Source organism: Agelaius tricolor, unplaced genomic scaffold, assembly GCF_023055355.1.
Source record: "Agelaius tricolor isolate 1412-34295 unplaced genomic scaffold, bAgeTri1.0.p SCAF_23, whole genome shotgun sequence".
In the NCBI taxonomy this organism is placed as follows: Eukaryota; Metazoa; Chordata; class Aves; order Passeriformes; family Icteridae; genus Agelaius; species Agelaius tricolor.
This window is the reverse complement of record NW_027269283.1, coordinates 6,365,293-6,380,893: the sequence shown is the minus strand read 5'-3', so window position 1 is coordinate 6,380,893 and position 15,601 is coordinate 6,365,293. Positions and strand designations below refer to the sequence as shown.

General features: G+C 50.1%; 2 protein-coding genes across 2 annotated transcripts; one reads left to right on the top strand and one right to left on the bottom strand.

Moving 5' to 3' along the window:
- Positions 1 to 2,611: 2,611 nt before the first annotated feature.
- PLAGL2 (PLAG1 like zinc finger 2) lies at positions 2,612 to 9,615 on the bottom strand. Its single transcript, XM_071446962.1, has 4 exons — positions 9,485 to 9,615; positions 8,940 to 9,049; positions 7,150 to 7,538; positions 2,612 to 6,347 (listed from the first exon to the last, which is right to left on the bottom strand). The coding sequence occupies exons 3-4, from the start codon at positions 7,410 to 7,412 to the stop codon at positions 5,126 to 5,128; spliced, it is 1,485 nt and encodes a 494-aa protein (XP_071303063.1). The 5' UTR covers positions 7,413 to 7,538; positions 8,940 to 9,049; positions 9,485 to 9,615; the 3' UTR covers positions 2,612 to 5,125.
- On the top strand, positions 9,616 to 15,156 carry POFUT1 (protein O-fucosyltransferase 1). The gene is made up of 7 exons (XM_071446963.1): positions 9,616 to 9,775; positions 10,224 to 10,345; positions 10,444 to 10,626; positions 11,192 to 11,304; positions 11,958 to 12,150; positions 12,646 to 12,888; positions 13,322 to 15,156. The coding sequence occupies exons 1-7, from the start codon at positions 9,616 to 9,618 to the stop codon at positions 13,508 to 13,510; spliced, it is 1,203 nt and encodes a 400-aa protein (XP_071303064.1). The 3' UTR covers positions 13,511 to 15,156.
- Positions 15,157 to 15,601: the final 445 nt, after the last annotated feature.

Below are 15,601 nucleotides of genomic sequence, written 5' to 3'. Positions count from 1 at the left end.
ATTCTTCCCCCAGCTGAAGAGCTGACCTATTTATAGTTATAAAAAAATTAATTCCAAATTCCCTGGTTATCTTTTGCAATGCTTTTAACTCCCTTTGTCAGTGTGATCTGATCCAGAGAAGCTCCCTCTGTGTCATGTATGCTGTATTTCCATGCTGGTATTCAGGCACTGGTGGAAAGGACCACGCAGACCTGGCTTCAACCACAAGCACAGAGTGAGGAAGGCGCTTCAGGCTCCTCCTGCAGCCCACCTGTGCACATGGAAATAAAATGTACTTTGAACAGGAAAGCCAAGCTCATCTCCTGGTGTGGATTTGAGAAGCAGAATGTGATCTGTTTTCTGGTCTCATTTCTGAACACCAGTTCTGGTTTTGCTTGACCTGTTTGCATGCTAGTGTGATTAGTGGTGTGTGGCCTGTGGGAAGACAGAGCTGGCTCCAGGTAGAGATTGCAGACTGTACCCCAGGAGAAACTCCTTACCTGCAGCCACAAGAATAGCTGGAATGTGTAGGATTCCTAGGGGATCCCAGTTATTCACTAGAAGGAAGCAAGTCCATCACTGGGAATAGCCAGAGGTGAGTCTGAGTGAGTCTGAGTGTGCCTGGATTGTGCAGCAGGGACAACAAAACCTGAGAGGTGGTGGGGAATAGGAATAGTGGTCCTGCAAGGCAGCTGGATCAGTGGTGATGGCATCTCCCTGGCAGCTTCCAGCTGCTTTCCAGGAGAGGCTCAGCATGGCTGTGGCATGTTATGGTAAACAGGCATGGAAAGGGTGAGAGGTGCCAGAGCTGGGCATTGGGGTGAAAAGAACCTGGGCTTCCCAGATCCAGCAGACCAGGCTAAACCAAACCACCTTCTCCTACTGCACAGGGGTCAGCCAGGAGGGGATTCAGGGCTTCAGGTGGCAGCTCTCATCTCTAGAAACTGGGAAAAATACCAGAAGTTATGGAAAAGATACAAATTTTGGATGAGGATGGAAACCTGAGGTGGTTCTGTTCAAGCTATTCATCCACTTCACTGTTCAGTGGCAGAACAGCTCCAGGGCTTGGGCAGGCAATTAACTAAAAATAGGCACCTGAGGGAGAATTCAGTCAGCCTGACTAACTGGGATTAGAGGATAAGCAAGAAGGTAGGGTGATGGGAAGCACATCTTTGAAGATGTATTTGGAAATTTTAATTGCAGGCAGCAGAAAATGCCTCAGTGGGGTTGTTCTGTCTAGAGAGCAAAGGTGGTGCAATGGTAGAGAAAGGAAAAGGGGATTTTTTCATTGAACTGCAGGAAATCTTCCCAGCAGCTACTGTTCACCTGTCAGCAAGGAAGGAATTAAAGAACAAAGAGCTGAGCTCAACAAAAGTACTGAAATCATCAATCTACCAGAGGTGAAAAAAGGATTCCAGTTGAAGTGACACCATTTTTCAACACTGAGGCTAAAGAGCAGCAATGTTGTGAGACAGAGAACGGGGTCTGTCACAACATGGTGTGTGAGTATTCTCTCATGTGAAATTCAGTGGAAGCAAATGCAAGATAACATGTTGTTCCTTCCTACAAATGGATTTTGAGTGAGGTGTAATCCCAGGGGGATAAAAGATCTTCAGCCCTCCACACGGTTCTGGTTCTGGCAATCTGAGCCTGGAAGGATGGGCAAGAGTTAACCCTCTGCTGCCAGGGAGTGGCTTGGCTCTTTGTTAATTCTTATTTCTAGGGGGCATTAGGTCCTTGGCTTTCTGAGAATCCAGGGTCTGATTTATAAGGGCTGGCAAGTTCATGTCCTGTCCTTTCACTAACTGGGGGTCTATGGGTTTATATCTTGGTTGACTGCACTGGTCCTACTGCTTTGGACCCCCCCCAAGCCAGCCCTTTATTTAATTAAACCCTCCTGAACAATTATGTGCTGTACTTGCTGCCCCTGAGCTCTGGTGCAATCTTTGTGGTACAGGTGTGCCAAGAACAGAGGGATCACAGTGGAAAGGTTTCCTGGGCTCTGCTTGCCTGACCCACAGCTGTGTCCTGGACCTGCAGCCCCAAACTTGTGGTCTAAAACAAAAACCAAACCCAAACTCTTTCTGGGATGATTTTTTTATATCACATAACCAGCACTGGCTGCCACAAAGCCCTGCACATGCACCACAGAACAGATTGCAGGCTGTGCTGCAGCAATCCCCTCACAGCAAGCCAGAGTTACCCTTGTCCCTCACCTCCAGCTGCATCAGCAGGAGCTTGGCTAAGATGAGTTCCACTGACTTGCCTAAGAGCTTGGTACATATGTCCTAGTGGACTGGGATTCCCAAGTGCTGTAAGCTTGGATGCTCCAAGTATTTTCTTATAAACAGGTAAAAGTTGTTCACTGTAATTTGTTCTGTGAATTGCATATTTGCTATTTCAAATGGAATTAGTCTCGTTAGTTTTAGACTGATTGGTAAAATACCTTCAGATTACAAGCTGTTGTGGTAGAAGAACTTTGAATCCATTTTCCTGTGCAAACACCTGGAATCAGCTCCAATGCTGTCTCTGACCACACTGCCCTTGCTGGGTTTGATTTTCCTTGCATTGACAAAAGTTACTGCAGTTCTGCTTGTTAAAGTAGCTGGGGAAAGCAAATCACACGTGCAAATCATAGCAAAATGAATTCCATTTATTCTTTGACAGACTACTGGTAGGAAAAAGATGCCTGGCTCTAAGTTTAGCTACCACTGCTACAGGAATTCCAGTGATGACATCTGTTCAGAGTACAATGCAGGCAGGAAGCAAAAAAGCTGAATGTTCTGCAGTGGGAGAAGGTGTGTGATGGCATTGCATAAATCTGATAATCCTCACTGGCCGTGAGTGATCAGTTCTGACCATTTATTTCTCAAAAAATAATAATCCTCTCAACTGAAGACAGGGATAAGGCTTGCATATAATTGATAACAGTGTGAAACTCTTTAATTTGCAAAGAGCAAAGCAATAGAAGACAGGCCTGAGGTATTCAATGCTGGTAAACAGACTGGCTGCAATGCCCTGTTTACCTTTGCTAGGTTAGAGAACAAGAAGGCACTCGTTAGACTTGGAAAGGCAACATTTTCCAGTGGAGAAAAGGAAAAAGTACTGCATTCAACTCGGGGAGATCATTGCCACAGGATATTGCTGAGGTAAATAAATCTTATATTACATTTTGATACAAAAGTCTTATTTGCAGCATTGCTGGCTAACCTAAAACAACCGATCTATGTTCTGGAGAATCAATGGATTGCTAAAGAGTCATTCTGGGAAGAATTACTAAGCTAAATTAAAAATAAAATTCTGGAGTAAAATGGAAGGTGGACAAGCCTGTGACCAAAAGAGGCACAGCTGATGTCACACAGTGGGATCATGGCTCAGCAGGAAGGAATCTGCATCAACTGAGGTGGATGTGCTCTGGGGAGACAGGGGAGGACAGCATCTGGCTTCACCCAAGGAGCTGAGATAACAGAGTAGAGGTAGATTTTGCATTTCCTAGATTTATGGAGAACAATATTGACAGATTTCCTGGTTTATATTGGCCTACAATGGTTCCTCCATGCTGAGGTATGAAGATCTGCCCATCCATAGTCACAAACGTGCACCAGTGCAGAGTGACCTCCATATGTCCCCATCTGCAGTAGAAGTGCCCAGGAAAACAGGAGCAGGAGACAATACAGGTGCTAAGTGACACCAGCAGCTGGCTGCCTCTTCCCAGTATAACCCTTCTGCCCTGGTAGGTAGACAGCCTATGGAAGAGTTGAAGAGGTAGGGCAGGGAGCAAGGGAAGCAGGACTTTAACTTCAGGAGGCAAGGCTTGAGCAGGAGAGAACAAAAAAGGCCAGTGCAACCAAATCCAATGTGAAAAGTTGACTGCAGGCCCCAAACCTCAGCATTTGTTAGAACTATTGGTGTTGGGAGAAATGCTTCAAATACACTGAAAGTGTGTACATGAAGCTGAGACCAATTTTTCCCTGATTCTTGCATGTTATCACCATTGAGGTTAAAATATACCTTTGAGACTCCTTCCTGGACAAGCCAAAAAGGGTGCTGACCTCAATGAGTGGTTAAAAAAACCCCAAACCCCAGAAACTCATACTCTGTTCCTCATCCCAAGGGAAGCTATGGAGCAGGGCCTGCAGCCTGTTCTCACCCAAGCCTGGTCTGTCAGTGCTCCATGGCCCGAGCTCCTCACCCAGCTCTCTCACGTGCTTTGGTTTCCAGATCTGTTTGCCTGGGGGAGATATTTAAAAGGGCTCTGTCCATATACCACACACCAAGCTGAGCTGTGAGAGCTGCTCCATCCCCTTCACTCGGGACAGCCAGCGAGAAAAGGCAGGAAGCTGCTGCCTACAGGGGCAGAGGCTGAAGTGGTCCAAAAGCAGTGTATTTCCCCATGGGGGAAGAACATGATAAGTGAAGAGAAATCAGTGCAACCTGACTTCGTTGTGTAAACAGTGTTCTAGCTACACCAGAGATGAACCCAGTGTATTCTGGTGCCTCCTATTTTTTGCAATGGCAGAAACAGATTTGTGTTGTGTAAACAATGTTCACCATAACGAGTTTGTCCTAACAGCTCCAAAGAGGCGGCGTTGAATTCACTATGTAAACGGGCTTGTTGCTTAACACTGATGTGGAGTAAGCTGTGTTGGGTGATGGGATGAGAGGTAGCAGGGAAGGACAGCTCTTCCCCATTGGCTTCATACAGAGTGGTATCATGACTTCTTCTCCATGTGGAGGTGTTGGCTGGTTTGCCAGAATTGCAGTGTGGTTAAAATGAAATGGAAGCTGGACTCTTCAAAAGTTTAGCCCAGGATGAAAGAGTCTCAACTCCTTCTGAGGGACAGTCCCTTCCCAGAGAGGAATACAGCTCCAGCATCCTCAGGGAAGGTCAGTGCTAAGCGCGGCTCCTGATTCACAGATTAAAAATTAGATAAAATATATCCAGTCTATCAGCTGAAATCTTTCTGCTCTACAGGACTGGGACTTGCATGGGTTCCAGTCTACAAGTGCTCCCTCCGAGATCAGAAACCTCCTGTCTGACCCAGCTCTGCCAGAGCTTTCACCCCCCCCAAGGAAGGGTTGTGCGTTTTTAAGGCTCTCCACAAAAGGGTGACTGAAAGATCTGTTCTCCAGTGCTACTTCCAGCTTATTGGAACGCCTGGTGGAACCGTGGCAGCGTGGTTGTGCTCAAGCTGGAGGTGAAGACGGGGGGCAATGAATGAAGGGGCCCAAAGTTCAGCGAGGCCCCGGCTCCGGGAGACTCTTGAGGTTGATGTTGCAAAGTGGTGAGCAGTGGCTGCGCCTCCCCCTGCGAGTAGCCCATGACCAATCCCCCCGACGAGACAGGTGGATTGCAAGGAGGAAGGTTTAGGGGAAGGAAGCCAAGAAGATGAGAAAAGTCCATGTTAGCAGCACAGAGAGCCTCTGAGAGGTTAGCAGGGCTCTTGGAAAGCAAAGCCTCATCCAGGGCGGGTGGCTGAGGCGAAGAGGACTGAGGATCACCAGATGAGAGAGACAGACTGCCAGGGAAGTCTGACAAAAAGCTGTCCACCTCTACTTTGGGTAGTTTCTCAGGCAAATATGAGGTAGATCCAAGCTGATACTTTGGAGGAGGTTGCGGTGGGGAGGAGATGGGAGAAGAAGACTCCAGAGGGTAGCTCATTCCCATTGGAAGAGAATTAGGAACCAAGGAATGGGGCATCCCTGAGCTTGGCATGGTTTGGAGATGTGTGCTGTACATGCCCACGGGCAGCATGCCAGGGAAGCTCTTACCACCCATCATGTCTCTGGATGCCATACACAGGACAGGACTCAGCTCTTCCTTCACTGCCACAGAGGAGCTGCAGCTGAGCAGACCCAACATGTCCACTGGCTCCGTCTTAATCTTCAGCAGTTCCTGGGAGTGGCTTTTCTTCATGTGCCTGGTCAGGTGGTCCTTCCTCCCAAACCTCTGAGCACAGTACTGGCACAGGAAGTCCTTCCGCCCCGTGTGCACCACCAGGTGCCTGCGCACGTCCTTGCGGGTGTAGAAGCGCCGGTCGCAGTGGTCACACGGGTGCTTCTTCTCCTTGGCCCCACCAGAAGCCCGCCTGGAATGGGCTTTGAGGTGCTCCAGCAGGACCTGGGTGCTCTCAAAGGTCTGGAGGCACACCTTGCAGCTGAGGTCACCGCTGGCAGCCGCGTGCATGGCCAGGTGTCGCCTGAAGCCCAGTTTGGTGTTGTAGTTCTTGCCGCACTCAGGACAGTGCAGGGCCTCCTTGTTGGGATCGTGGGTCTGCAGGTGGTTCCGGAGGTGATCCTTCCTGTGGAACATCTTCTCGCAGTACATGCACTGGTGGGGCTTCTGAGCAGAGTGCGTGGCCATATGCCTTAGGGGAGAAAAGCAGGAAAGGTCAGACAAACATCCATCCCCTGAGGGAACACCAGCTGGTTTTCCAAAATTTTCCTTGTGTCCTACACTTCATGCCACAAAAATCCCAGATGGCATTTTACCTCCATTAAACAAGGAGCACGGGAGCACAACGCTTCAGGCAAAACCTGCAGTCTGTCCCAGCAGCTGTCTCTCCTCAGCTCCTGCTCTTTGCTGAGGCTGCCAAAGAAAACCTCCCCTTGTTTGAGACACTAGGTGAGAAAACTTCACTTCATCAGGAGGGTCAGGCTGTGCCCAAGTCTGCTGACAGCCACTGTGGTCTGACTTCACCTTGGTATCTCACACTCTCCCCAACTGTGGTTCACTAGGTTTCAAGTTCTCAGCCATCACTGTTTAACTATTCTGTGTTGTACTTCACTAATAAATGGGAACTCTACTTCTCCATACTGGAGCAACAGCTGCCATGGAATTATCCCTGTGGTTAGAAGCAGGATTTATGAATGCAAACGCTATTCTTGCTTTTCATTTTGTTTTTCATCCGTGAACTTCACTTTCTGTTTCTATTTCCTCCTCAGTGAAACATAAAACAGCTTGAGCTCAGGATACAGCATTAGCTGAAGTTCTCTGGAAGGCACCTAAAGAGATGCCAAGTATGGTAATGTCTGGGACTCAACTGCTTTGCAAGGTAAAAGGGCATTTCCCCTCCTCCAGCTTCTCAGAAATTCAAGCAAAGACATCCGAGGGAGGGGGTTTCCCCTCTCTCCTGGCTCTGCTGGGCAGAGGCACTTGCAGATACCTACCTGTAGAGCTTGTACTTGGAGGCAAAGGCCTTGCCACAGTGCAGCTGGGGGCAGTTGTAGGGCCTCTGCTCCGAATGGGAAAGCGTGTGAGTTCTCAGCTTGTCCACGTGAGGGAAGGAGGGCTCCGATAGTTCACACTGGCATTTTCCCTGACTTTCGGTTTCTTCACCTCTTGGTCTGGGGACTAATTTCCAGCCTGTCTCTTCCTCCTCCTGCTTTGCATCTTGAATCCAGTTGGGAACACTGGGGAAAAATGCCGTCATGGCAGGGCTAGTAGAACATGGCCATGTCAAGCAGAACTCGAGCCTGTGGGCTGTGATGTTGTCCCGGTGCAGTTTTCTGTCGGAGCCCCCTGTGACCAAACTGCTTTAATAGCAAAACTTCTTCATCTGAAATCACAGAAGGCTGCTGTTAATTCACTGCCACCTTCACCTGTGTACACAGTGAACATGTACATTCCCAGTCATGGGGACCTCCAATCAATAATATTTTTCTGTCTCTTCCCCTTTAGCCTGTTACCTGAATAAAATTATGTTAAACTTTTTCTGAATTGCATTTTCTGCCACTATTAAGAGCCAGTGTTACATGTAGGATGTATTTTCTCCTGAAAATATCCTAAAAGGTATTTGTAGCTCTAAATACATTTCCTTGTATGTCTTGCAAATCACTTCTCATCCCATTTTTTTTTTTATTCTCACTTGCTCTTGGTCTCTGCCTACATGGAATTCCCTCTCAGAGATTCTCAGAGTTGTCCTGTATTTTCTTTTCCCTTTCTTTCTGCTACCAAGCTGATGCACTGGGCAAAACTATCTCCAGAGCAAATCAATCCGAACCCCCAGATGTGGCTGAACAGGGCTGAGGAAGAAAACTCTCAATTATCATCAACATCACAACTTTTTCTGGAAGGCAGCGGATGCTGCTCCTCTTCAGGGTGGGATTACTCACTGTATTTTCACTTTTCGACTCTGAGGCAGATTCTGCCTCTCTGGATCAGCAAGTTTTCTACTGTAATGAGCAATTTTTAACTCTTTTTTTTTTCTTTGACACTCTCATGCATTAATAATGGAAGCTCAAACTGTTTCCTGTTCAAAAAAGTACACCTCCTGCAAGCTCTTCTGGCTTTCACATTGATGAGGTTCTACATGAATCTCTCTTAGCAGGTTGTTCTCGAGTTGTGTGTTGGTCTTTACAGGGTTCTACTGCCAGCTTGACTGGTAAACGGTCAGCTGAAATAAAACCAACCTCTTTCACTCAATTTGGCTGCCTGAGAAACCCTACTTAAAATAGCATCAAACCCTCACTCCATGATTGCTTCAGAGGAGGAACTTCCTGCTGCACATCAACATGAGTGCGAGTTGTGGGCAGGATGTGCAACTGCGAGGGAACAAACCAACCCCCAAGAAAGTGCTCAAGGAACGTTATGAAGAGCTGAAATGACAATTACTGTGACTGCACCGTCACCCCAAATACCATGGATGGTTCCCTCAGGGAGGAAAACACTGGGAAACAGGATGACTCCAAGAAAATATATCACTGTGAGCTTTGGGAATGCCTGTTAAGAACAAAACTTGGTTTTGTGCAGGCTAAATTTACGTGGTCAGAGCAGAACAATAAAGGACCAGAACTGCTGAGGTGCCACTTTGGGACAAACCAGCGTGATGTGACAGCTGCTCTGACCCCTCAGGGTGCAGGAGGCCTGGGTTCAGAGCAAGCTGTCCTACTGGGTGCTAAAAGCATGACTATTTCACCTCTCTATGAAGTATGTCCCAGAAAAGATGAGTGTTCTCTACCTCTTGCTCCAGAGCTGTGCAGGTGTCCCGAGAGTCTCCACCACTTTCACCAGGGAACTGCTCCTTTCCCTCCGAAAAAGCCTGGCCATCTGGGCCAGTTTCAAAGCTACCTGGAAGAAGACAAGAGTTTGAATTTTGATGTTTTTAACAGTAAGGTGCATAAACGATCACCGTGGAATTTTAGGGAATTCAGAGGTGCTGCTGCAACCGCCTTGCAAACAGCGGAGGTGCCGGGGGGTGGCCGCGAGGGGCAACTCGCTCCTCCCTCCAGCACCTCCGCCGCTTGCCTCGGAAGCCAACCGGGAGACCCCCACCCGCGGGGATAACGCAGCCCCGGTGGAGCGGGATCACACATCCCACCCCCGCCCCGCAGCGCTGAGGGGAGGGAGGCGGGCCCGGCCTACGCCCCCCCTCCGCCCCGCATCCTCCTCCTCCTCACACGCCCCCCTGTCCCCTGAGGGGACCCCGCCACCGAGGGGAGGGTACGGCCGTGCCACCGCCCCTCGCTGCGGTGCCGCCCCCCTCCCTCGCCCCCCCGCGCTCACCCCGTTCCCCCGGGCCCCGCCAAGCGCGGCTCCGCTCCCGGCCCCGGCGGCGCCATTGCGCGGGGCCTTGTGGGAGTGACGTCACGGCTCGGTGGCGGCCGCCAGAGCGGCGCGCCGCGGGGCATGCCGGGATGGTGGCGCCGGGCTCTGGCCGCCGAAGAGCCGCCATGGCGGTGCCGCCGGACCCGCTGCTCCTCGTCCTCCTTCTGCTCCTCCCTGGGATGGCGGCGGGAGGCAGCGAGGCACCCACCTGGGACGAGGCCGGGTACCTGCTCTACTGTCCCTGCATGGGTGAGGCTTTCCCGGTGCCGACCCCCTTGCATCTCCCGGTTGCATCCCCCGGTGCGGTTCCCGCTGCAAACCCCGGTTCATTCCCCGGCGCGATCCGCGGTCCGTTCCCCGCTGCATCCCCGCTCCGTGCCCCTCTGCATCCCCCGGTTCGTCCCCGCTGCATCCCCCGCTCCGTGCCCGCTGCATCCCCGCTCCGTGCCCTGCTGCATCCCCGCTCCGTGCCCCGCTGCATCCCCGCTCCGTGCCCCGCTGCATCCCCGCTCCGTGTCCCGCTGCATCCCCCGGTTCGTCTCCGCAGCATCCCCCTCTCCGTGCCCCGCTGCATCCCCCGGTTCGTCTCCGCAGCATCCCCCGCTCCGTGCCCGCTGTATCCCCCGCTCCGTGCCCCGCTGCATCCCCCGCTCCGTCCCGGCGCGGTCCTCGCCCGGCTGAGCCCCGTCTCCCGCAGGCCGTTTCGGTAACCAGGCCGAGCACTTCCTGGGAGCCCTGGCCTTCGCCCGCGCCCTCAACCGGACCCTGGCCGTGCCGCCCTGGATCGAGTACCGGCACCACCGCCCGCCCTACACCAACGTGAGTCCCGGCGGGGAGGGAGGGGGCGGCGGGCAGGGCTGGGATGAGCTGCGGGCCCGGTGAGGGGAGCCCCGGCTCACGGCTCTGCTCCCCCGCAGCTGCACGTCCCCTACTCGGAGCTCTTCAAGCTGGAGCCGCTGCGGCGCTACCACCGCGTGGTCAGCCTGGAGATGTTCATGGAGCAGCTGGCGCCCCGGCACTGGCCGCCCGGCAGCAGGGTGGCTTATTGCTTCGAGGCTGCTGCCCAGAGAAGCGCCGACAAAAGCACGTGTCCCATGAAGGTGAGTTTCTCGTCAGCCCTGCGGGCACGGCTTAATTCCAAAGTGTAAGACTGACTCGTTCAGGTTGCCATTGATTCGCAAATTTAGGAGTTACCCGCCGCAAATCGGTCTGTGTGGCATTGCTTTCACCGCTTGTGGAGTGGCATGCTGTGCCATCATTAGTTTTCTTTGTCCACAAGTGCTTGGGGATCAGGGATATAGTCTGTGCAAGTAGATTTTATCACCTCAGATTTAATTGAGATTGTAGCTTATCTCCTGCTCTCTGTTTCCCAGCTGGTGTTAAAGCAACCTCTCTTAACTACAAGTGGTGTCCTTGTTGTTTTGGACAACCTTTGCAACCTTTTCAGTGAAGCTCCCTGTATACTCTGGGTGGCAAAGATTGAAGCTAAATATATAAATATATAAATTTGCTGTCTCCTTCCTGTGGCTGGTGTGTCAAACAGGCTGTTGTATTCCAGCTGCTTCCATCCTGGAACAGACTCCTGCTTTGCACCTCAGGATCTTTGCACATCCGCCTTTCAGGCTTTGTGTGTGTACTAAATGAGCAATTGTCTTTTCTTTGCAGGATGGAAATCCGTTTGGTCCCTTCTGGGATCAGTTCCAAGTGGATTTTGATAAGTCTGAGCTCTTCAAGGGGATTTCCTTCAGTCCTGCATACAAGGACCATTGGATCCAAAGGTAGCAAGAAGATGCAAGAGTGCTGACAGGTCACTGTGGGCATTTAGAGTCACTCATGAAAGCAGCTGTGACTGTGTATTGTGACTTTACATTTTGCGGGAGAGATTGAAGTGGTTAGTTAGTAATATGGTTAAATATGTTAATGTTTTTCCATTAAATGTTTGCTGAGCACTTCCTGTGGGCATTATTTTAGGTATGAACTCTGTTCGGCTGATTGACTTCTGAGCCAGGAATATTTAATTTATCAAGTATTTATTAAATATGTAATTAATCATCAAAAGGAATTTGGTTCTCACTTGGGGATTATGAACAGTATTTGTGTTTTCAGAGGCATGAGTGACTTTAGCGGTTATCAGTAAGTTTGGGTGACAGAATTGGTCTAGTCTGGGGTGAAAGTGTAGCATCCCATTGCTTTGTAGCTCCTCACTGCGTGTTTGAGGTTCTTCTCTTATTGTCTGTCAGATAAAAGGTCTGAGGTAAAATACAGTCCCTGAGATTTCTTCAGTTCAGATGGCAAACCAGCTAAAATTATCTCATTTTGGAGCAATAAATGCTGCATATTTTGGGGCATCCCTGGTTTCTTCTGTACCCTTCACAGCAACCTTCGTGCAGGTTAGGTCACGTTTCAGCCTGCTGGGTTTGGTTTTCCGTAGGTTTCCAGCCTCTGAGCACCCTGTTCTTGCCTTGCCTGGAGCTCCAGCCCAGTTCCCTGTCCTGGAGGAGCACCGGCCCCTGCAGAAGTACATGGAGTGGTCGGATGCAATGGTGGAGAAGGGAGAAGCCTACATCCAGTCCCTGCTGCTCCGGCCCTACGTGGGAATCCACCTGAGGATCGGCTCTGACTGGGTACGGCACAATGGGGTGTGGGCAAAGCTGCTCTAAAAGGAGCTGTGCTGGGACAGCACCTGATCCCTGCTGGCATCCAGGAGCTCCCTCTGTGTTAGCAGTGGTGCTGGGATTCTTTCAGACAGGCAGAGGTGAGGGATGTGGTGGTGTTTTCTCATTTGAATGTGGTACCGAAAAAAACGAAAAAGTTTGTGGTGAGGTGGGGTTCAGCCTCTCCTCTCAGTGACAGGACAAAGGGAAATGGCCTCAGGTTGCACCAGGGGAGGTTCAGGTTGAATATTAGGGGAAAATTCACTGAACAAGTGATTGAGCACTGGCCCAGCCTGCCCAGGGCCAGGTGGAATTGCCATTCATGGAAGTGTCCAGAGCACAAGTAAAGGTGGCATTTCTAATAAGATTCAGTGGGCATGGGGTATCTGTTCAAAGTTTGGAGTTGATAATCTCAGAGGTCTTCAGCTTTGATGATTCTGTGATTCTCTTTTCCTCTTCCAATAGAAAAATGCCTGCAACATGTTAAAGGATGGGACAGCTGGGCCACACTTCATGGCTTCACCACAGTGCGTGGGCTATGACCGCAGTGCTGCGGTGCCTCTCACCATGGACATGTGCCTGCCAGACCTCCGAGAGATCAAACGGGCTCTCAAGCTCTGGGTGGCAAAGATTGAAGCTAAATCTGTTTATATTGCCACTGATTCTGAGCCCTACACAACAGAAATACAGCAGTTCTTCCAGGGAAAGGTGAGTCTTCCAGAAACCTCTTCTGGCAGGAGTGCTGGGATAAAAACCTTCCTTGGCTTCTGGCCCAAGGCTGTCATGGATAGCAGACGGGCAGTTGTGGAATAGGTTATTCACAGCCAAATATTGGCATCTCAAAGTGGATTTGGCTCATAGCAATAAAAATTATCCTGTAAAATTCTTTTTTTTTTCTGGGAGATTGAAGAGCATTGTCTGGCATGGTAGTAAATATTTCCATGAAAAGGGTTTAAATTAAATAAACCTAAGTGATTTTCAGAAATGCTCTGACATTGATCCAATCATAAATGAGTTATAGGGCAGAGAAAGACAAAACTCACTCTCTTTCTATTGTGTATTCCATTTCTAACATTATGCCAAGACATTGGATTGTGATAATAGCTGACTGGATTCATCTGCTCTCCTCGTTTCTCTGCAGCTCAAGGTTGTCAGCTTGCAGCCAGAAGTGCCTCAGATTGATCTGTACATCCTCGGCCAGTCCGACCACTTCATCGGGAACTGTGTCTCTTCCTTCACTGCCTTTGTGAAAAGAGAACGTGACATCCACGGGAAACCCTCCTCGTTTTTTGGCATGGACCACCCACCGAGGCTGCGGGATGAGTTCTGACCAGAGGAGGAGGAGGAGGAGGAGCTCCCTAGTGCCAGGGCTCTGAGCTGGGTCCTTGGTGCTGCAGCATTTCCTGTGCGCAGTCATTGCCGAGCTGTGGGAGAGATCCTGCACTGCAATGCTCCCCACAGTCCCTTCCAGACTGTTCTGTCTGATCTCTCCTGTGTTTCCAGTGTGAGCTCAGATAGAAATTTAAATCATGTAGTTTATAGGAAACTATAAACTATGTATAGTTTTTTAAGATGTAGCTTTTATAGTTCTCCATTCTCACTACTTGGGATTCACCAGCAATCATGATGAAGCAGCTGCTCAGATTTCCTCCTCTTTTCTTTCTCTGTTAATTCTTAACTCTCACCTGGAGGTGTTTTGAAGCTTTGTGTCTAAAACTGACCATAATTGGTTCTCTTTGAATGTAAAACTTCTGTCAGGCATATCAGGTTCCCTGGAAAGGGTGTGCAAGGTGAAGCTCAGGACTGAAAAAGCTCTGGAGTTTATTAAGGACCGCAGTTGTCTTACCAGACCTGTGCCACCACAGTGCCTCAGTGTCCCTCTTCCTGTCCAAAGAGATTCCATACCCTGTGCGGTGGGGCCCTGGATCTCTTTGGTGGTGCTGGAGGGGTGCAGTGGGACATGGTGTGACATGGCAGCTGCCTGTTCAGCCTCTGCATCAGCCTGGGGCAAGGTGTGTGCAGGACATGGGAGGAGATCTGTCACAGCCAGGCCAGGACTGGAGATTGAGGGTTTGTAGCTTTGTAGCTGTTGATGTCAGTGAGGTCTGTGGTAGAAGAGAAGCTTTGAGCCAAGGTTATTGAAATAGCTGTAGTGGGGTTAGGTATGTCATACCTGGGTCTATGGTATTGTTTTGTTTTTGTACTTTATAAGATAACTCCTCTGAGAGCATTACCCTTGTTTAGGGCAGTTCCCAGTGGAGGTAACTCTGGAAAATTATTCATTGATGGGAAAGCAACAGCCCAAACTCCTCTGTTTGGCCTGATGGTTTGATGCTGGTAACACTGATAATCCCAACATGGTGAGACTCAACTTGACCCATGCCTTTTGGTGCTTCTGTGACTTCATTTTCTGGTCCAAAGACTGAGTACGGAACGGTTCATTTTTCAGAAATGCCTCTTGGGTGAGTCTGTGGTACCAGAGCTGCTGCTTCCAGTGCACTGCTGCAGTCCAGGCAAGGCTGTTATGAGCAGTTAACTCCAAATGTCTCTCTTTATGGTGGTCTTTTCCTCCTTGAAATGTTTCATTCTTCAAATGAGCTTTAAAGGAGTTTAAGGGCTCAGGAGAGTAAGCAAAAAAGGACAAAAGGAGAAGGTCCCCCAGGTGTCAGAGTGGCAAATCTCATCTCTTGTTTCCTCAGGTCTGGCTTCAAAAATCATGGGATTTGGGGGAAAATTATCTGGTTTAGAGCCTTTGGAAGCTGGGCTTTTGAAGACTGAACCTCCCTGTGTCATACAGTTTACTGATCTTGGGAGATGCCCTTGGGGCTGCCTTGCCTTGCTGTGGAGCAGGGGAAGCCTTTCCCCACACTGTTGGGAAGACAAATTATTAACACAACATGTTGGGATAGGGCGTTTCTTTTCTGTTTTTTAAAATAAGGTATTTTTTGTACTAATAAAAACTTGATTTTGTATTCACTTGTAGTGCACCAGCATTCCTTCTTCCGTTGCAGGAGTCTCTGGTACCAGAGCTGCAGCCTGCACTGCACTGCTGCGAGCCAGAAAGCTCTGATTAAGGGGCTTTAACTCTTAAATGTGTTCTTTACGATGGTCTTTTTCTCCTTGGAAATACTCCCGAGCTTTGGAGGATTTAAAAAACCCCAGCCTGGCTGCGGCTGAGATCCGCCCGGCTGGGGCAATCCCGGCATTTTCGGGACTGGCGGTGTGCGGGATGCCCGCGGCGGGGCTCCTTTGTGCGGGCTGGGGCAATGCCGGCATTTTCGGGATTGGCGTGTGCGGGATGCCCGCGGCGGGGCTCCTTTGTGCGGGCTGGGGCAATCCCGGCATTTTCGGGATTGGCGGTGTGCGGGATGCCCGCGGCGGGGCTCCTTTGTCCGGGCTGGGGTAAACCCGACATTTTCGG

Bases quoted from the DNA above. Each gene is read 5' to 3' on its own strand.
- PLAGL2 (XM_071446962.1), bottom strand. From the start codon at position 7,412: ATGACGGCATTTTTCCCCAGTGTTCCCAACTGGATTCAAGATGCAAAG. The intron at 6,348-7,149 runs GTAGGTATCTGC...TTCTCCCCTAAG, and splicing joins TCCAAGTACAAGCTCTACAG to GCATATGGCCACGCACTCTG.
- POFUT1 (XM_071446963.1), top strand. From the start codon at position 9,616: ATGGTGGCGCCGGGCTCTGGCCGCCGAAGAGCCGCCATGGCGGTGCCG. The intron at 10,346-10,443 runs GTGAGTCCCGGC...GCTCCCCCGCAG, and splicing joins ACCGCCCGCCCTACACCAAC to CTGCACGTCCCCTACTCGGA. The intron at 12,889-13,321 runs GTGAGTCTTCCA...GTTTCTCTGCAG, and splicing joins AGCAGTTCTTCCAGGGAAAG to CTCAAGGTTGTCAGCTTGCA.